This window comes from Acipenser ruthenus, chromosome 11 (assembly GCF_902713425.1).
Source record: "Acipenser ruthenus chromosome 11, fAciRut3.2 maternal haplotype, whole genome shotgun sequence".
Classification (NCBI taxonomy): Eukaryota; Metazoa; Chordata; class Actinopteri; order Acipenseriformes; family Acipenseridae; genus Acipenser; species Acipenser ruthenus.
The window spans coordinates 25,775,143-25,797,395 of record NC_081199.1 but is presented as its reverse complement, the minus strand read 5'-3'; the positions used below and the strand labels follow the sequence as shown (position 1 = coordinate 25,797,395).

General features: G+C 38.2%; 1 protein-coding gene across 1 annotated transcript; it reads left to right on the top strand.

Annotated features, from left to right (window-relative positions):
• Positions 1 to 927: 927 nt before the first annotated feature.
• Positions 928 to 19,874, top strand: LOC117426605 (UPF0524 protein C3orf70 homolog A-like). The gene is made up of 2 exons (XM_034044356.3): positions 928 to 2,362; positions 17,815 to 19,874. Exons 1-2 carry the CDS (start codon positions 2,179 to 2,181, stop codon positions 18,414 to 18,416), a joined length of 786 nt encoding a protein of 261 aa, XP_033900247.2. The 5' UTR covers positions 928 to 2,178; the 3' UTR covers positions 18,417 to 19,874.
• The last annotated feature ends 2,379 nt before the right edge of the window (positions 19,875 to 22,253 follow it).

Genomic DNA, 22,253 nt, shown 5'->3' with positions numbered 1-22,253 from the left:
ATTAGCATGGGTATCTGTAACATGTTCCCTTTCAATTCGAAGACAACCACCAACGAACATTATGTATGGGATATTTTTACAGTGTTTTCTGTCATTAACCAATCATCTGCTTCTTCAGTTGACTGACATGCTTTCAGCCAGTAACATGCTTTGACCCCGAAGACGTTGCTGAGATGAAGTGACCCAGGAAGTGCATATTCCCTATAGGCATGGAAATTGTGAACTTTCTTTAACTTCAGTAATACCACTACCAGACATCATGTTTTACAGGTGAAAAATACATGTTTTCTATAACAAGATAATCTTTATTTAACTGCACATTTTAGTCTGTGTAGCTTTAATGGAAGTTCAAAACAGATCATTTATGGAATGTTTTCTTAGCCTCAATCACAATTAAGCTTTTTTTGGTCACTACATTTAACGAGGAGTGTGTGCAAGTAAAATTAACTGTTTGTGTTTTGTGTTATTTGCAGGAGTGCTGCTTTCCTGCCAGTGGTTTTCAAAAAACATGTATGTCTTCATCGATGAATAAGGAAAGAACTCAGCCTCGGGCCAGTGCAGTCAATAAAAACAGGAAAATAACATGGGAAGGCAGTTTAGTTATCAAACAGCAAACTTTGAAAAGCACCTTTTAGCTTTGGGGGAGATTATATATATATATATATATATATATATATATATATATATATATATATATATATATATATAAAACTGCAGTGTACAAAATTGAAGGCAATGAAAAAGATTTTTAAAAGACGCAAAGTTGAAAAGATTAATATATATATATATATATATATATATATATATATATATATATATATATATATATAATATATTTCGAGTAGCTCAGTGGTTAGAGTGCTGGGCTGCAGTGTGAAAGGTAGTAGGTTTGAGAAGCTCACTGCATTCGGTTTTAAATAATGCCACAGAATAATACAATTTTTCATGTAGAATAAGATTCACGCGTAATCACAAATCACACATTCATATACTAAATGAAATGTTGTGTATGAATGTGGATTTTACTGGTAGTCAAATATGTGCTATTGAAAATACAACAATCTTAACAAAAATGTGTGTGGTATTTTATATTATCCAAATAGACATTTTATGTGCCTACAAATTGCGTCATCCCACTGATTGCACTCCAGTTTACTGGGGCAAGAAAATAGTTATTCTTCAGCTCCACCTGCTGTCGTTTCTGAACATAATCTGTCTCCTCCTCATTTCTCATTGTGGTTCCAGAGCTCACGCGCCTGCTGGCTCCAGCACGGGAGAATAGAGAGAATCTCTCGAAACGTCATTTTATTTCCTCCACCCTCTCAAATGGTATCTTTTTTTCTGAAGGTAGCACAGTTGAAGGCTAGCGTTAGTTAAAGTGCAGGACAGACGGAAATGTAAGAGGCGTTTGTTTTAAAGGACTGGCAACAATTTGATTTAAACATCAGCGTTTGAAGATTTGCTTTTATTAACTACACAGACATATCATAGTTTCAGAATAGTGTACTAATGATGTTTGCAGAAGAATCAGTCTGTTATTTCTACTAAAGGTTTAAGTAGTTGATAATAAAAATGCACCCAGGAGTCTGGGTCTAACTAACTGAATCTGTGGAGATGTTTTTTGTTCGTTTCTCAATCAGGATCCACTGGGATTATTAATGATAAACTAGTAAAATAACGAAGAACGTGAATCAGTGTTGTGTTAGCATAACATAAGAGAAACGGGAAGAGGACGGTTCTCAGTTTAGCTACAAAATTGACCGTGCTCCCTAACTTCCTTTATGTAGTGCTGCAGAGTCCTAAAGTATACAATCTCAGAGGGGCGTCTGGAGAGGAAACGACACATCTTTGCGTTGTCTGGGTTTTTAATCATATCATATGTGCAGAGGACTTTTCCATTCACTGAGTTGGATTTAAAACAGCACAAAGGAACTATACCATATCGTTGGAAAGTGGCTTATTCCATACCTTAATTATTTATTTTTTTACTGTGTTCCCAAGTGTTACTAAGCAGAAACTATTTTTTTTTACTGCGTACATTTCACAATTTTTCTGCAGCTGTTCTTCGCTGTTACATTTAACTAACACTATCCCAGTCGCCTTCTTCATCCCTTACATGTACGGATAGTAGGGCTGTGATAGTAGTATTCGTTCTGGTTTTGTCCCGGGATCAATACGATGACCTCTTTGGGAGCCCAGAAGATGCCCAGAAGTGAGAAGTTGGACGAGGCACAGGCGCTCGCGAGGAGCTGCGCGGGTAGACCCGACTTTCTGCCTTGTGACGGGCTCTCGATGTGTGCCACACATAGCCATGGGAAGTGTTTTAAACTACACTGGTGCTGTCACCTCGGCTGGTGTCACTGTAAGTACCTTTCTATTCAGTTTATATTGATAAAATGTTATTTGCTGCAAATGGTTTTGAAAAGCGGGTTAATGAAATACAGTAAGCTACTGAGGCCAGTTATTCTAGGTAAGTCACTGCCCCTTATGTTTTGTAAAGCGGTGTATATATGTATATATATATATATATATATATATATATATATATATATATATATATATATATATATATATATAATATATATATATATATAATATATAATATATATATATATATATAATATATAATATATATATATATTGTTACGATCATATTTGTTTTTGTTATATGCAAAAAACACAACGTTGGCCTTTTAAAACATTTTTAAACGTGTGATCACCCATACTTAATTCTTAACCCCCCCCCCCCCCCCCCCCAAAAAAACCCGTATGTGTGCGTTTTTTTGTTGTTTTTTTAAAACACATATTTAGACTCAAGGCAGATGTTACTACCAGTATGGCACTATAAGGCAGCGGATTCCGCAGCTGTCAGCTGCACAAAACACATTCTTACTACAGTATAACCTCCTATTTTATGTATCTCTTTCTTCAGCCTTGATGTTAAACTACTTGCTGCCAACAGTCTTTTTGGGGTGTTTTTTTTACTGGCAGTAGAATGCGTACTGGTAATAGGAAAGGAATGGAAATGGACACCGGTAATGTTGTGCGCTTTTTAACACATTTCCGATTTGCCGTATTGACTTGTTTCACCATATCCATTCTGTTACGCCGCTTGATGACATTGTAGCCTATAACATTACATTGTATCCGGTATTCTCTTCAATAAATACAACCAGGTTTGTGATTCACGGTCTATTGGTCTAGATTAGAAGGAATATAAGGACTGAAGAAAGAAAGAAAACATATTTTATTGGCCTTAAGAAAAGGGGTCAGTGTAACAAACACTTTAGCAGGCTTGAGGGGAAACACCCAGCTGCCAATTAGAAGGGACTCTGACTAAACTGAAGTTTAGTATTCAAAATACAGTATAGATTTTTCAATGGTCCAAATGTAACATGCAATGGGCTTGAGGATGTAAACAAATTATTGTACAGAGGATAGTATCATCTGTGATAAAAACCATGGGCATTATACAATTAAATCATGTGGATGTTTTTTCAGTACGCTGCAGGAGAGAGAGAATACTGCAGTTGTACATTGTTTATACTAGATATGGAAAAAATGTAAAGCACCCTGTTTACTCCTCATGTCCAATCATGTGTGGCGTCCTCGCTACCCATGGTAGCCCTACAGCCTATTGGCAGTGTTATATCATACAGCACATGGTTATTTTAGCAGAAAGACAGCGGTCAAAACCCAGGCATTTGTTAAAGCTGGAAAAAAAACTGTTTGGTTCATTATTGCCATTAAATGATATTTAATCCCTTGGTGTGGCATTTTGTAGTTCAGCATGGAGTGTTCATTTTAGAGGTTAATCCCCATATAACATAACAAATGTAGGGGTATACTGTATATTATGCAATGCTTTTAGACATATGTTTTAACAGAGGCTGCCTACAGCACACAGGATTTTTGCAGGCAACACTCTGCCCATTTCAACTGGTCTTTCACATATTTCAAATAGAATTCCATTAAATTGATGTTGACCTCCATTTTAACAACTGCAGCTAAGGGAGGATCTTCCAAATAATTCAGTTCTATTGATCATATTTAAAATGTCAGTTTGCTCTCTAATTGCTCTAATAAGGGTCTTATGTTTTGCAGTATGGGTTTGTGGATAGTATGTGGATAGATTGCAATATCCTTGTCTGTTTAGACAGACATATTTGTGAAGGCTATTGGTAATGACTGTGCTATTGTACAGCTACTATACAGTGCAAATCTGGTTCATTAGCACCATTCACATGCAAGAACCACAAAAGCACTTCAGATCCATGTGATGGAAATGACTTCTGTAAAAGCAGAGCTGTACTGTACATTACACATAATCAGCAGGGTTTTTTTTTTCATAGCTGGTATTTCAAACTGAATCCACTAACAGAGTGATGTTGGTGCACAGTGAAGTATGTTCTTTTTTTAATTGTCCAGGACTCCCACTGTTACAGAAGTTATTTTACACCATCTACATTTTTGTAATGTTTCCTGTTTAATATCCTATTATGTTTTGTATACTTTTCTATTTTTGTTTCAGCTTAGATGATTGTATACCGACCTGGCTTGGAATTAAAAAAAAAAAATCAATAATGAGGTTGCTTCTGAAGAGCCTCCTAAAATATTAATTTCTAGTGTGGTGGTTTTAGAGTTTGTAAAGATATTTTGTATTTAATGACTGACAGTTGGCCCAGTTGCCTTGAGCCAGATTATAACAATGTCCAATCAGATCTTTCCTTTTTTCCAGTTTGCCTGTAAATTCTTTCTCGTTCACCACACTGCCTCCTACTGGCTGTCCCAAAGATGCAATATCATGTACCAGATGTATTTATACCTAAAATATAGCTGCTAAATGTGTATACTTGACTATTCCCTACAAATGTTGGTCCACCACAATTTAAGTCATCAAAATAAACCCGTATGTATATTCCAACCTAATCCATCAATTTTATTTTATCTGAGCTTGTCCTCAAATATTTCAATGCTACAGACCTGTTTACAGGTTTAGGAAAAATAACTATTTTCAAAACCAGTAGTATAGAAAATATAATTTAAAAACAGTAACCAGGTAAACTAGTCTATTAGATTATTAAATGCACCTGTACAATACAAATGTATTTTTCAATATAAGGTATGGAAAATATTTGTTATCCTGGGGTAGTCTTCCTGTAAAGTACCAAACAACAAAACAAACAATTGTGATGAAGATAACTTAATTTATTTTTGTATGCAGTGTTAGCACTGAATAACTGCACGCAGCTATGGTAGTTTTTGTAATGGGTACTGTCTAAACGCTAATATAAGTGTAGCAGTGTCATAATTAAAATGCAATCCTTGGACTAGTGCTGAAAGGGTTAAATCTACTGAGCTTGTCCAAGGCTTTCCTGCAATCAGTTCTATACCATTAACACAGTAAACTCAGGGAAGGCTCAGTAATGTTATATGCATTCCCCACTTTAACAAGCTGTATCGCTGCTCACGGCTCTTATACAGAGGTTAAGGGACAGCGTGGTGAGCAACTGAAAATCTCTATACAATCTTTATATAATCACAGTTTCAGAGGCTGAAACAGAGATCACAGATGCAATAGCAATTGGCAGAATTGTTAGTAAAGAGCTAGTAAGCACAGCACATAATGAGCTAAGCAGAAACAATAAGAGAACGAGAGGAGAGAGAACACACATAAAAGCATGTTAAACAGGAAGGAAATTAAATATTATGAGGATACTGATAATATAAAGTAGCCCTATGACATACAGTGGTATTTAGACCTGCTAACATTTAATTAAAATAAGTCCTAAAATATTGACAAAAAGTGAAACCATTTGGAGAATACAGTAGTTTCCTAATGGAATGATTTCCTCATTAGATGCCATGAGGATGAGGCAGAAGTTTCCTCCCCTCCCCTGTACTGTACTCTGCCTGAAGTGCCCAGAGGAATTCCTGAAGTGTATTTACAGTACGAAGTGTACATTATTCCTTAGCAGTCTGCGTGTAAGGATCATGAATATGTATTCTGCATATTGCGCTTGCATGTAATGAAATATGCAGTTCCTGTAGAATTGCCTGGCTGCATGCACTTTGGTATGCTGAATTCTGAGCAACAGAACTTTAGTGCGCAGGAGCGAAATTACGTCCCAATGGATGCACTGAAGGCAAGGAAGGGAGAGGGATTTAAAGGAGAAACAGTATTTTGTGGTGATTTAATGTTTTGTATCTTTATGGCCTGGCTAACAGTTTAAACTGGGATATCAGTGACATTGTGTATGGAAATGGGTTTAAGAAACAGGGGGTGTTTACAGTGTTACAACTGCAGCATCACTTTTAAAAGCCCTAAAATATCTCTTCTACATGCCGCGTTGCTTACAGTGTATGCCAGTACTGCTGCAAAAGGGATATTTAGTATTGTGTGTAATACAGGCACATACCGTACCACCTTTTAAATATGTAGAATACTTATATGGATTTTATTAGTATTCACTATGGGTTATACAAAACAAATTAATATACAGCTATGGCCAAAGTTTTGCATTACCCTATAGAATTAACTAATTTTGCTTTATGAAGTCGAATGAAGGGTCCCTGAATGGCTCACCTGGTAAAAGCACTGCCGTGCAGTGTGCAGGGTGAGTCATACATCCCAAGTTTGAATCCTGGTTGTGCGAGGCAGACTGTCTTTGCTGGGCTCTAGGGGGGGCACCGCATTGGCCTTGGCGCTCCCGGGGTTGGGGAGGTGAGATCCGGTTTAGACGGTTTCTCCTCACCGCTCTGCAGGCCACTACAGGCCAGGCACAGAGTGAGCTTGGGGGCGGAGATTTGCTGGGCTGGTCTTTGTCCTTCAGAAGCTGGTAGCCTGCAGGCATCTGCTCTCAAGTTCCTGGGTGTAAAAAGACGCGGATTGGCTTGTGGGATCGGAGATCGCCCACTGAGCTTCGGGTCCCTGAGCTGTGTGGGGAATCGCCGTGGTGAAGGAGAAAAATAATAAAAATAATTGGGCATTCCAAATTGGGAGAAAATCAGGGTAAAATAATTGGAGATTCTAAATTTAAAAAAAATTTTTTTTAAAACTGATGAATAATGTTACGTTAATGTTACGTTGAATTTACATACCGTTTTGTTTTCAATATGTGACATTTTGAAATCTAGCACTGTACTACTGTTATAGCTTCCAGTAGACTTTTGCGATATCATTTTGTAGTTTCTTTGATTACATGATGTTAAATAAAAGAATATGTTCCCATAGTTTTATTTTTTTTCAGTTATGTCTCAATCCTGGTCATTCTGACCTGTCGGCAGTGGCAGCCCTGTCGGGCAGTTCATGGAACTGTGATGTCTGTTTTAGTTTATTGTCGTTTTTCAAAACACCCTTTTAAGATGTAGTGCCTCATGTTCGCAATAGCATTTAAATATTTAAAAGATGAGCTCAAACAGGCCATGTCTTAACACTGACACATTGTAACATTTGTAAAGTCAAGAACTCACCGATAGTTCCAGTGCAATTCAAAAGAAGTCTGAAGAAAATGTGTTTTTTAAAAATATTTTTTATTATAAGATTTAGAAAGCACAGTCCTGCCTTACTGGAGTATGTTTACACTCCAAACAAGGGAAGATACCACCCATATATTAATATTTTTAATGAGAGTAACAAGTGAGCTTTAGTGTCATGAAGCAGTTTTTGATTATCCATCTGTAATAATGAAACTTAGTATGTGCACTTTCTAAAAGTAATTGCAGCTAACAATAGTCTCCTAAATCTTGTGAAAGCAAGGCCTGCAAACCAGTTTTTTTTTTAACCTTGTGTAGTACCAGATAACATGTTTTAAAATGAAAGTACATGTTCTCTAAAACATAGATTTCCTTCAAAAGTACTTTATCTTTGTAGTGAACGGGTGTACATGGCATGGAAAATGTATGGAATTATTTTGTCAGCTGGAATCACTTTAAAGAAAGGGTCATGGCAGCCATCTGAAATCACATTCAGTGAGCACACAACAGCATACAAAAGAAAGCCAAGGTTTGCAGTGTGTATCACACTGTTCCACTGTGAACTGCTGTACTGTGCAAACAAGACCACGGCACACCATACCATATGCTGAATAATACATTAATGGGCAGGGAGCCAGTGCTAGTGACTTCATTAAAGGACTGTTTACATAGGTACCTGAGAGAAGGACAAGCGACGGCAGTGGGGCTTGACCTTGGTTACAAAACAATAACTGTCCCGCTTGAGCACAAGGTCTTCTGGCCAACAGATACTCTCTTAACCCTTAACAGGATCTTCACAATACCCCTTTACAGTCCTTGGGCTTTCTGCTTCCGTGATTTCAAATTATTTCAGTCTTGAATTCTGAGACCGCATATGGAATTTTAAAACACCACTGTTGCACACTGCAAACTAGATGCCAGATTTTTTGGTGAACAGAAATAAAGCTGTGTCGTGGGAAAGGCAGGAGTGTCTACATGCGCGATGAAGAAAATATTCTCCAATATAGAGTGTTTTAATGGATGATACTGATAATACGACTTGACAGATAGAATCAGAATACAGCTTGCTTTGAATCACAAAGTCAATACCTAAAAGCATTTGGGACTAGGTTTACAGTGCTGAGCATCTGGTTCAGTTCAAAGTTTGCTCCACTTGAAATTGAAAATCTATCTGTGTTTCAAAATTAGAAATAAACAACTCCTTCCTTTTAGTTGTTTACTAGTTTTGGAAATTTTACACTGGAGCTTAGTAAAGCTGGCCATTGACTATTAACTGGAAAACTAAAAGTGCTTGACCGCAAAATGGCAGCTCCATAAGGCCAAGCTCAAGGTCATTAGCAAATTTCACCCAGGGAATTTAAAAACACAAATATTCTAAGGTTTTTTTTGCTGATAATTTTATTATTACACAAAAGACACTGGTTTCTATTTCAACTATAGTGTCCTTAACACCACCCTGTCTATTATAAACAATCTTTTGCATACCTCATTTCACAGTTTGTGTTCACAAGTGGTGGTATTTAGATCCACTATTTTATTTATTTATTTATTTATTTATTTATTTATTTATTTATTTATTTTAAGTATTACTAAATATGATTGAGCACAGTGAAGCCCACCTCAAATCAAGGTTGCTAACTTGTTTAACTTCCCCCGGTTTAGCTGTATTTAAGCCTGCAAATATTACTCCCTGGGGGCCTGATTTATTGACCTTTTAAAAAACTGAATAAAAAAAGTGTTATTTTCTAAGAGGACACCCACTGACCTTCAGTTTTCCTGAGCTGTTGTGAGGAGTTGCAGCGGTGAGGTAATAGAAATGGACATTCCAAACCGGGGAGATAAGATACAGATCTTGGCCATACCCATCACATTATGCCACAGGTTATTTTGGGCACAGATCCTATTGGTGACCAGCCATCCACACAATTACTTTTTCGTACGTCGATATTCTGTACACACAATGACCGCATTTAAGTGTCATTTTGGCTTAGAGTATTATCATGGGTTACAATATGGCTGGATACTGTCATTCTCGTTTCAGAATTGGAAAGCCAGCCATCCTTAGGTGGGAGCTATTATAGACTTCACTATCCTAACAAAGTACCAAGGAGCTGGATTTCAGATACCCTAGGGATTAAGCGGGCGCTCTTATGTGCACTGATTACAGTGCCTTATCTGCAATGAAGCTAAGGCTCAGAATGCAAGGTGCTAAATACATTGCAACGCTGGCCAGCGCATTGAAATGCAGATTACTGTGCTCTTTGGAGTCCCCATTGATTACAGATAAGAGTCACCCCATCTGCGAGGTTGATTGTATTGTAGTTTTAAACATGAAGACACAGCAGATTACCTCTATCAAACTGATGAGCAAAAACAAAACACATTCAATCAAAACTCTCATGGAATCTTAAAAAAAAAAAAAATGCAAGTAAATGGCATGCAAATCTGATGTTTGTCGTCAATACCCCACTAATGATAACTGTCTGGATATAACAAAAACAGTCTTGCACTTGCCATTACACAGAGTTTGATATATTGGTGACTTATTCCAAAGCTAACAAGCTATAAACGGAATGCCACAGAGGATCTGAGTGCTGCAGTGCTTTCACAGAGCCCTCAAGTCTCACGTTTCTGCAGTGTTTTGAAATGCTTTAGCATTTGAAGCTTGTCTGTCACTCTCACACTCCCCGCATAAAATACAAGGCATGCATCAATTCTGAACTTAACCAGAGTGGTCATCATTTGCATCAGAATGGCAATTCCACTTTGACAGAACAAAAACAATGCAAGATGTATACACAACCCTATAGTATAGATAATGAAGTTAAAATAAGACTGTAAAGTGAATATAAATCAGCTAATTGTTCATAATCTGCACCTACCGTAGACTTTGTTTAGTAAATGCATTGACTTGTGCTTTTAATGTTTCTTGAAACTGTTTTTGAATCAACATTGTTTTAAAGATACAAACTGTTTAGACAATTCGGGTCAATTGTGCATTATTATGTATGATATTTAACTGTAATTAGTAGGGGATGAGTGCTTTATATCCAAACGGTGACATCACATATTCATATAATCTTGTGCATGTGTTCAAAACTTGAGCTCTCTGCTTTCATTGCTAATTGAGAGGAACTCCTGTGTAGTTGGGAGGTATGGGAGGGAGCATAGAGACAGTTCTATTTATTACCTAATAGGATTTTCCCTACTCTTTGCTTCTAAAAATTCAGCTGGGAGCTTTCCTCTCCTCCTTGCAGTAACTGAGCTATTAGTGCTGTGCTGACTTTCTGCAAGGCTTATGCTTCTGGTTGCGGTGTGCACCCATCTATTACAGGAGGGTTATGGGAGTGAGCGGTTAACAGCCAAATAGATCCGGAAGGATTTCCCTGCCCTCTGGACTGGCTACCAGTTGCCCTCGTGCCTTAATTCCAAACTCTAGTAAATCCTGACATGTTGGCTTTACCAGTGCAATAGAGGATGCATTTCAACAATAACAATAGAAACAAGCCTGTATGCTTTCTCAGAATTAAACAAGGCCCATGCAAAAGGGTAGTTGGAGCCGACTGTAGATGTTATGAGGGAGACAAGAGCCGTCTTTGTGTAACAAAAAATGTGCTTGAGTAGCCTTTACACGATTCAGACAGTCAAAACAAAACATTTTTACAAATCCTATTAAACAAAAGGTTTCCATGCACAGGCAAATGCGCGATCCTCCTAACAAGGAGCCCCGCAGGCAGGAACATTATCTCTACACAAATTGCTCTACAGTACGCGGGCGGTACAAACCATAATAATGAACTGTATTTACACAGCAAACAATGTAAACCCAAGTATAAGCCCATACACCTATTTATGTGATTTAACTCCTTTATAAATGTCTTATTAAATACAAAGTAAAGCATTTTATTCCTGTTAAAAATGTGCTTCGATGTTTTTGTGAAAAATAAAATATAGCGGTGAATACACAGGTTTACCAGCTTGTCACTGATCTTTGGTAATTTCTTTACTGTCAATTAAGTCGAATGTCTGTACAGTAAGTGCCATTGTGAGCAATTAGGTTTAAGTTAATAAAAAAACAATAATGTGCAATAGATTGTATTCCTGATTTTGGTGGTGAAGGAGATTCGTGGTTATTAGCAGTGAGTCACCACAGGAATCACTCTAATCTGAGTGTGTGGTGGGTTATTCTGCTAAATGATGAACAGGGAAAAAACTGCTGAACATGTCTATTCACAATCCAAACAAGGGTCAAATCAAAAACGGAAAATCTACCAGCTATAACAATAAGCTGACAGTTTCTAACACAATGGTGAATAGTTTTCTTTCAAAATACACAATGTACACTTTTACAGCTCACTGCAGTGCTAAACTTTAGTCAAGTGTAGTGCTTTATGTGCATGGATAACAACCTGTCAGTCAGAAAAGAAAGTCAAGGCATAATGTCACACTTTCTTTTCAGGCTTTTCTTGATCAGCTCTTTGAAGGATGCTGATGTTGAACTCAGTACAGAGAGAGAGCGCAATGTTGATTTAAGCACAGTTGAGGAAACTCAGGGATTATGAATTCATCAGTGCCATTTCTTTTGACATGTCAGCTAGCACACATACTATAATTACACCATACGCCAAATTTGTACCATTGTTAATGAAACAATAATTATTATTATTTATTTCTTAGCAGACACCCTTATCCAGGGCGACTTACAATTGTTACAAGATATCACATTATACATTATTTCACATTATACAGATATCACATTATTTTACATACAATTACCCATATATACAGTTGGGTTTTTACTGGAGCAATCTAGGTAAAGTACCTTGCTCAAGGGTACAACAGCAGTGTCCCCCACTGGGGATTGAACCCACAACCCTCCGGTCCAGAGTGTGTCCTTGCAGATTAAAATAAAGCTGTAATATTTAATAATTACCTTTGTATGCCAATATGAATCCAGAGAAAATAATACGTAGTACAGTATATCTGTCCAGGGTTATGAACAGATCACTCACAGCATAGCACATCTAGTTACAGGCTTCATTAAAGAGAGCTCTCTGGGTATAGTATCTTGCCTCTTTGAATATGTCAGTGACATACATCCACCACCATTAGAGCTATCCTAGAGACAGACAGACAGACAGACAGGTGTTGTTATATACCCCCAGATTTTGATTCTGTCCAGAACATGTGCTAAAGAAGATTAATAATGATGGGTTCTCTAGAATGTTGTACAAGTGTGACATACAGATAGTTTATGATACACTCAGGATCTATAATAGGTCCTTAGCTGGTTTCATCACAATTGCACTAGCGGGTCTCTACATATAGACAATACTTTCAGGTGGGACTTACAGGTATTTTATATCTCCACTGTATCCCCAGCGGGGAATAATAATAAAACCTTTAAGAAAAGGCAAAAATAAATAAATAAAGAAAGAAAGAACCTGGGGAAATACTCACCTGTCCCCTGTCAAGAGCAGCTGTCGTCAGGTTCAGACAAGTACTTTTTGTAATGCACTTTTTTCTGGTGTCCCAAAACGTGTGGTATCCCGTTTGCAGCTTGTTCAGAATACTGCAGATAGAATTCTGACTAAAACCAGAAAAAGTGAACATATTACCCCTGTTTTGGCCTCTTTACACTGGCTCCCTGTGCAGTGTAGAATTTTAAGATTTTGCTGTTAACTTACAAGGCCCTGAATGGATTAGCACTTAGTTATTTGCAGGAGTTACTGACCCTGTATCTTCCAAACTGCACTCTGAGATCACAGGATGCGGGGCTGCAGGTTGTTCCTAGGGTCAACAAAACCAACACACGAAGTAGGGCTTTTTCTTGTTGAGCTCCTAAATTATGGAATGCTGTGCCTTTGTTTGTCAGGGAAGCTGGGACCATTACAGTTTTCAAGTCAGACTAAAAACACACTTTTATAAAATTGCTTTCTTATCTTAGTGGGTTTTAATGTAACTTTAAAATTTCTGCTTTTGTATTGTGTATAATGTTATTTAAATGGTCTGATTATGGCAGTTGTATGTGCGACATGCTATACAAATGTATTGTGGTTTGTTCTTTTTTTCTGCTATGTACTGTACAGTAATTTGCGATACCTTTGTATAAAAAGCACTATATAAATGCAGTAAATAAATAAATACTGTTCTGTGTGTCTTATGCAGATTACAGATGCAAGAACTGGCAGTACAAAGATAAAAAACGGTTTCTTTCAACAATCACTGTGACAGCAACGTTTTATTACTGCACTGCGAATATTTATAAAAATCCCTGGCAATTGAGTCAGACACTAAAGCAACAGCAACCCAGCTTTCTGCACATCAAGTATTGAACTAATTGCTACCGGAAATGCATGCATACACTGGGGTGCTCTGGCAAAGAGAATCAGCTGTTGCCAAAAATAGAGGAGCTAGGGGAAATGAGGGAGAGGATTTGAGCAAGCTTGAAAAGTTACTAGAGTGCAAATTGGAATTAAAAAGAATGGCCAGGGTGAACAGGCACAGTTTAATTTTGTTGTACAGCTCTAGTTACCACATCTGCTTGGGAAAGATAAAAACAGGAAATATTGCTTTAAGCTTTGTCCACACCCAAGGGAATCTATTACATAGCCTGTGGATGTTACATAGCTGGTCACTATTGACAGGCCCTACTGGACATTTTTGAGTGACGCACGTCATTATGTGCGACTCTTGTGAAGTATGATTGGTTGGTGACGTTGTCAAAAAGCTATTTGCCTGTCACAGAGGTGCCATATGAGAAAATAGTTTCACTATTCAAAAGAAACCTAACCTCAATATGGCAATGTGGCAGGGCAAAAGCCCTAAAATGTAAATAGTGTGTGTGTGTGTGTGGGAATGTAAGGTTGTCAGGGGTGGGATTAATTCTGTCACTGCTAACAGTCCCAGGTGTGGCCATTCTCCAATTAGGTAACTGAGTGCTAATTGGGGAGTGGCCACCTGTAGAAAGGAAAGTAAAATCCTCTGTGGGAGAAAGAGTTTGGGGGTGAGTGTTTGTGCTGTGATTTTTGTATTGTTTTGTAGCATTGTAGTAAAGACTAATGCCCAGCCTATAAGTGATTTGTTCTTTTGTTTGAACCTTTTATTTTGGCCTGTGTGATGTGTTTATTTCATTACTGGTTTTGTGTTTGTTTAATAAATGTGTGTTTTAGTGCTTGAACTGCAGCTTCTGTTTCTGGGTCTCTTTCCTGCCGGTAACCATTCTGGGCCGTGACAAGATGCTGTCACAGGCAACCATATTAGGAGGTATTAGATACATTTAGGTTAGAGGTCCATGGCATGTTCACCAACACATTCAACACGCAGGGTTTATAACCCTGCAAATATGAAGTCACTGCCTCAAATGGTATTTGAGATAAGAGGCTTTGACAATGTGGCGGTGTCAGCTATATAAAATAACTGGCACAAAATGGTTAATTGTTCTTGTTCCCACAATTTAACTTGACTGAGTGAACCACAGAATACAGCTGTGTACCGAGTATGAAGCCAATATCTTGAAGCGTTAGGTGTTTATCAACCGGAAAGCAAAATCTCTCATGACACCAATATGGGAGCTATCTTGGGTCACAGGTCAAAGTGAAGGGTGCATAGATTTCTACAGAGAAGTTGCCAGTTGAAAAGGTTTATGAGATATTAGCAATAGTAGGTGCGTTTGTGGATTTGAAAATGCATACAAGCTCCCCTGTTTTAATATCTATAGAGAGATTATTTTTAGCAATTTTTAAACGCTAATGCAGTTTTATTTATTTATTTAGTAGTCGCCAATTGATTTTAACCTGTTTTTCTCCTAATTTGAAATATCCAATTGTATTTTAGGCTCAGCTCACCGCTAGCACCCCTGCGCTGACTTGGGAGTGGCAGAGACGAACACATGCTGTCCTCTGAAGCGTGTGCCATCAGCTTCTTTTCACTCTGCAGGCCCAACCCAGAGCTACAGTGTCGGAGGACAACGCAGCTCTGGGCAGCATACAGGCAAGCCCATAGGCGCCTGGCTAGTCTACAGGGGTCGCTGGTGCGCGGTGAGCTGAGGACACCCTGACTGACCTAAACCCTCCCCCCCCGCTCGGCCAATTGTGCGGAACTCCTGTCCACGGTTGGCAGTGGAATAGCCTGGACTCGAACCGGGGACCACCAGGCTATAGGGTGCATCCTGCACTCCATGCGGAGCACCTTTACCGGATACACCACTCGGGAGCCCATAAGCATGTTATGTTTTATTTGGGATCCAGTCATATCCATGGTAGCACTATTAGGATGTATCATAATTTTTACCAATAGCTACCAGAACCAACAAGAATAGGGAATATAGTCTTAAACCTATACATTAAAATGCAGTATGAACAATCCAATAAAATAGAAGTTTGTGACTTTAATAAAAACTACAGAATGTGTCAGTGAATTTTGCCTTGATCGGATCCTATAGGTAAGTTTTGCATTGTTTAATGGGAGACGAGGAACGCATATTTTGAAAAAGCAAAACTACAAATATAACACAGATCAGATTTAGCAGGTGAGATCGCAGGCAGCTAGTTCCTCCATTTCAACCAATCACAGTCAAGGATTTGTCAAAATCTCAGTACATCTTAGCCTGAACAGATCATCCAGTGCATAGAACACTACAGCACAATTTGAAAGTAACACTTTTTATGTTTAATAGCACTTCCTGAGTGTTTGATTGTTTTTGTGATTCACAATAAGTAAATATGTTGTGTAGAGATGCCATTTCGCTCAGTTTGAGCTGGCAGAACGGCTCAGCTTTGCAGTTCTTAAAGACAAGTGAACTATTTCTTCAGGATGGCGGAAGGTTGATTATCTCTATTCTTTTTTACACCCTTATTGTTACTCATGTATGCAGCATCAACCGTGTTAACATGTAAACATGCTAATGGTTCATTTACTGCCTTCAGTAATGACATTGCAAAGGGGAGGTTCCTCAGACCTATTAAAAGTCTCACCACATTAGAGAGAAAAAAAAAATAAGATGACAGTAACTAATGGTATGTGTTTAATTGGCAGCATTAGAAAATTGTAACACATTGAGAACAGAATTAACACAGCGAAAAATGAGAAAATATGAGTTCCCTGACAGCATTAATCACTGGAAAGGTTACATATGTTTCTTTTAGGACACATTAATCTGATAACTGTGACGTTTCTGTCTGTGACAAGGTTTTATTCAAGGACTTTTTAACAGGAAGTAAAATGCATCTTCAGAAAGTACACATGAAAAATAATACTGGGATATGAATTTCAATGTTCTGATTTGAAGACAGATTTGATTGGTTATTTGAAATATACAATTATTCACTACGATCATCTCACTTTTTTAAAAAATGTTTACACTCAAAAATCGAAATTCCGGTCACTGACACCCCTATTCCAAATGGCTGGCAAGGTAGCATAGGCATGCTGACTGTGTGATGACACTCCCTGACAAATGCCACGGCATTGAGACTCTGTGGATAAAACACATTGGAAGTTTAATGTCGCCAACAATACTCCCTGGAAAAGGAATGTTAATTTTACCAGGCAGTTCTGAATTCATATTTAAAAATTTAAAGTTAAAGTATTAAGGACTGCTGCAAATTGGTTCCCGTTTATGTTGTGAAGAGAACCTCCCCATGTGATTTCTGGATAAACGGTTTTTGTGAAATCTATAAATATAACATGACCATCAAAACACAGTGACAGGCAACAGTAACCAAAGCAACTACTTACAATTGCATTGACTGCAACCCTTGGCCCTAATGGCTGTTTGTGAAATGGGGGCACTGCAGTAAATCCAAGATTTCACAGAACTGCCAAATGGCAGGCACTTTTGAGAAAGCATGTAAAGAAATATTCAGAAGATTTAAGAGAGGTGTGATTTGCGTGATTGCTTTAAAGAAGTGGAGGCCAGAAACAGATACTGAATTCATAAATAACATGCGGAAACTACGAGGGGATTTTAAACTACACTAGACTACTGTATACTGAAACACACACATTTCTTTCTCATACGGATGTTTGAATGTGTGAGCCATATAACTTGGGACTAACTTGCTAGAATGATCTGAAAATGTATACAGCTTCATAATGGTGGGGGAACTAAACATGTAACAGCACAGACCACTCCTACTCACTGGCTTTTAATACATCAATGAGCTTAATCATTTTTGAGTGCACATTGGTGTGATTTGCTGTTAGGCGAACACCCTTCAACTTAGCTACACTTCACAATAGGCTGCACTAATTGAATGCAGGTAGCTTTTCAGGGGTATGCACACCACAGTAAATGATGTCTGTTTCATTCCCTGTATTTCTCTCCATCTCTCACAGGCAAATATGTGTATCAACCCATGACACCAGTGGGGCAGCTGCCCAGCACCTCAGTCCCGGCTACACCTACTGATCTCACAGACACCATGGATATATCTGTCTCGCTGACCGAACGCTTTCTAAAGACTGCCTCCTTCTTCCAGCCACCGCCCTGCCCAGAGTCGCCCAAGTACTGCCTGATCTCCGACCTCTTCATTGATGACTACCAGGTCAAGCGCATCAATGGAAAGATGTGTTACGTGCAGAGACCTCCCCCGCCACCGCCACCCCTCACACCGCAGCCCCAAAACCAAGCCGTCAGACGCGCCGCTAACTGCAAACAGGCAGTCCAAGGTTCAGCGTCAGGAAATGGGGCCAATGAAAAGGTCAGTGTGCCCAAAATGGACCACTGTTCTTCTCCGTCAAGCTCAGAGGATTCTGGGATTAATGCCCTGGAGCTCCACTACCTGGAGTCTTGCGATGAAGACTCGGAGGATGAAGACAATCTGAGTTCGGATGAGGTCTCCAGCCCTGGCAGTATATGGGACCAGGATGAGTGCTCCCTGCTGTCTCCCTCCAAATCGACTGTCGAAATCATTGAAAATATAGAAACGACTGTTTAACTGACCCACATCCTATGGAACAGGTGGGGAAACAGTTTCTAGTTTTGCTAAAAAAGGAGTTTTGCAAGCAAGAAAGAAACTCTAGTGGTCCCTTGTAAAGACTCAAGGATTTACAGAAACTTCAGGTCCAGCAATATTACTCACCTTACCACAATCGTTTCTGATGTGCTCACGTTGCTGTCTTGTTTAAACTCTTTTCAGTTGTTAAACTCACTGACAGAGAGGATAACCATGTGCCTCTTTTCCACTTCCTGTTTCTTGTGGACATAATTCCAAGCATGGTTTCTTGTACACATATTCTAGCATGGTCATGTATTTTCCTACTAGTGTTGACATATTATATAAAAAAAAATTAAAACACAGACATTTTTAATCCTTGCCTCTGTATTTTTGCTGTTACAAAGAAGCATAAATAAACTGCCATGTAGTGTCACTCTTAACTTATGAGTATTCTGAACAGAGATAGCATTTTTAATTGAGTTGACCTCGGTGGTGCAGAAGCTAATTCACTATCTTAAGTTTTCATGTCTGGGGGCCTGGCTTTTAACCAGCTCAAGTGAAACAAGATGTGTGTTTTTTTTTTTACCATTAGTCCCCACAATAGTCCACGTTGCAAAGCTCCCAGTATGATTTGGCAGAATTGCCAGTCTCTGCTTGATGCAAGACTAAATGGCAGGTGATGTTCAGATTAGTTCTTGACTGTATAATACTTGGCTTATACCAGTGCAGTACAAGTTGAACAAATCAACCCTTTAGTTTCAGAATACAGGCGTCTTTTTTGCCAACTATTTTGTCTTGGTGTTCAAAAGTGTCCACAAAAGACAAAAGCCCCAACAGTTGCCATTGGACATGCATATGTGTACAAAATGTATTCATTTTTTCATAAACAGCGGCTTACAACATGTACCTACATTTTAACATTACAGACTTATATAAATTATGTCATCTTTTGGAACATTCTCTTATTGGAGTCTTGTTGGTGTCCCTGCTTTGAATTCTTACTTATAGCTATATAATTTTAAGAAAAATGGTTAGCAATTTAAAATGAGTTTAATAGCAACTACTTAAACATTGTAAACTCAAAACCCAATATGTATTGATTATTATTATTATTATTATTATTATTATTATTATTATTATTATTATTATTATTATTATTATTATTTGTTTATTTAGCAGACGCCTTTAGCCAAGGCGACTTACAGAGACTAGGGTGTGTGAAATATGCATCAGCTGCAGAGTCACTTACAACTACGTCTCACCTGAAAAACGGAGCACAAGGAGGTTAAGTGACTTGCTCAGGGTCACACAATGAGTCAGTGGCTGAGGTGGGATTTGAACCGGGGACCTCCTGGTTACAAGTCCTTTTCTTCATGAATAGGGACAGTGGCTGGTCTAAATAACATTGCCTAGGTTTCCTTTCTCATTATTATTTTCTTATAAACAAATAAAAACTAAAAAAAGACTGCCGTTATTTTTCTTCTAATTTCAGCAGTGTATATTAACTTGTAACTCATTCAAGGGCTAACATACTTAATGCAAAAGAAAAGGTATGCTACAGTGCACTTCAACTTTTTTATTCTGCATCTTTTAAGGCATCTCATTGCTAAGCAGGCACTGCTCCATTTCTGTTCCGAATATCAAGTGGCACACAAACATGAATAAACCAAAGACATTTTCAAAGTTACAGCTTCCCTTCGCTTCTCAGCAGCACGCAGAGAGGTTCGCTGCATCAGCAGGAAGCAGATGTCTGTGCATCAATTGCGTCTGATCTGCACACAGAGAACCGAAAAAAGGAACTCTCTTATTCCCACAAGCTAAACTGGGGTTTTCAGAATACAGATTAAACCTTTAGTTGCCAGAGCCGAAAATGAAACGTAGTGATATTGTATGTGTTAGTTCTCACTTACAACTATGCTGTGTTAAGGTGCTTTGACTAAGCGATCAAGAGCTGCTCTTCAGTTTTAGTTGCCTGCCATAGACAACTGTGATGTAGGTTAGATCAGCCAAAGACAATGTGTATTTATATTGGGTAGCAAATGCTCCCTCTAGAGCACATCAGTGATTTGCCAAAAAAAACTACCTGATCCAAAATTCCAGATCATTAGATAGTGCTGGATTGGATTCTCCATGTTACAAATATCAGACAGAACATTTCAACAAGAAGTATTCAGAAAGACTGTAAACCTCATATAAATCACAGTGATACCGAGAGGTTGAAGACATGGTTACAATCTAAAACACATGCTTGTGAACTGCAGAAAGAGTAGTCACAAGAGTTCGTCACCAGCTCTTGAAGGACTAAGCATCTGTCTTCCCTTGCTGAACCCACACATACATCTGACTTTTCCTAATGTGGCCCTCGCACTGCCTCCAAGCTCGCATCTGCAGTCTCTGGTTTCTCCCTCAATCAAGTAAATCTGAACACCACTGCTTGGAATTGCAAGTATTCTCAAATCAGCAATTTTTTTTTTTTTTTAAATTACTAGAACTATTGCAATATTTTAGTCCTTGTGATAAGAGCTTGGCTTTAAATATAATTTAATTTTTTCCTCATTATTATTATTATTATTATTATTATTATTATTATTATTATTATTATTATTATTATTATTATTATTATATTATTATTATTAATAATAATAATAATAATAATAATTAATTTATTTCTTGGCAGACACCCTTATCCAGGGCAACTTACAATTGTTACAAAATCACAGTACAAAATATAACATTTCAGAATATCACATAAGAGCAGTTGTAAGTATAATAAAATCAGTAGCAAAAGATCAAAATCAAATAAGAGAAAAAAATAGAGAATACAGTAAATAATTACATGTAAGAGCGGGTTCGACTAAGAGCAGTTAACTTATATTAAAAATATTTGCTTATACAAGTAAAGTCCAGTATGGGCACATAGTAAGTGCGATGAATAGATGAGAATGATTTCAAATAAGAGCAATTATGAAAAATGTGAATATGGATATCTATAAGAGTAAAGTCAAATACAAGATACAGGACATAGTTATAATTAAGAGGAGTAATAGAATGCAGCAAGGTATGGAGAAGTTCAGTGCAAGTACAAGCTGATGCAAGTACTGGTACAATTGGGTGCCATATAGTCCAGTATAGTTGAGAGTTGTGAGGTTTACAGATGCTGTCTGAATAGGTGTGTCTTGAGGAGGCGCTGGAAGGTGGTCAGGGACTGAGCAGTCCTGATATCTGTGGGTAGGTCATTCCACCACTGAGGGGCAAGGGTGGAGAAGGAGCAGGCTCTGTAAGTGGAGGAACAGATGAGTGGTACAGCTAATCTACTGGTGGTGGAGGAGTGGAAGGGGTTGTAGGGAGAAATTATAGTCTTGAGATAGGAGGGAGCAGAAGGTATATTGCTTTATACAATCATTCTGACAGTTACTGAATTCTGATGCATCAAGATTAAATTGTATTATTTTCTTGTCTCACAATTCTAGTATGTTCTGTTCTAACATAATTCTTTTCACCATCTCCTTTTAAGTGCTTTCTGATTCCAAAGCAATCACATGATGCAATGACCATTCAACTCTGCTTGCTCACCTTCGTCATACTATTACTATTGGGGCAAGCATCATTCTTTGCAATCAGGAAGTACTCAAAATTTGTTGATCTTGGCTGGGGATCCACAGGGAGTTCTGTATTGACTTTTGCATTACCGCGGGTTAAGGGAAGAAAACCAGCAGGACCTACCTCATCAGCATGCTTCAGCGCCTGTACTGGTCGCATGCCTGATGAGGTGAAGGTAGAGACGAGCCAGGCTCGGCCTCCAGGGTTCAGTAACTTTGCATTATCAGTTGCTTAGGT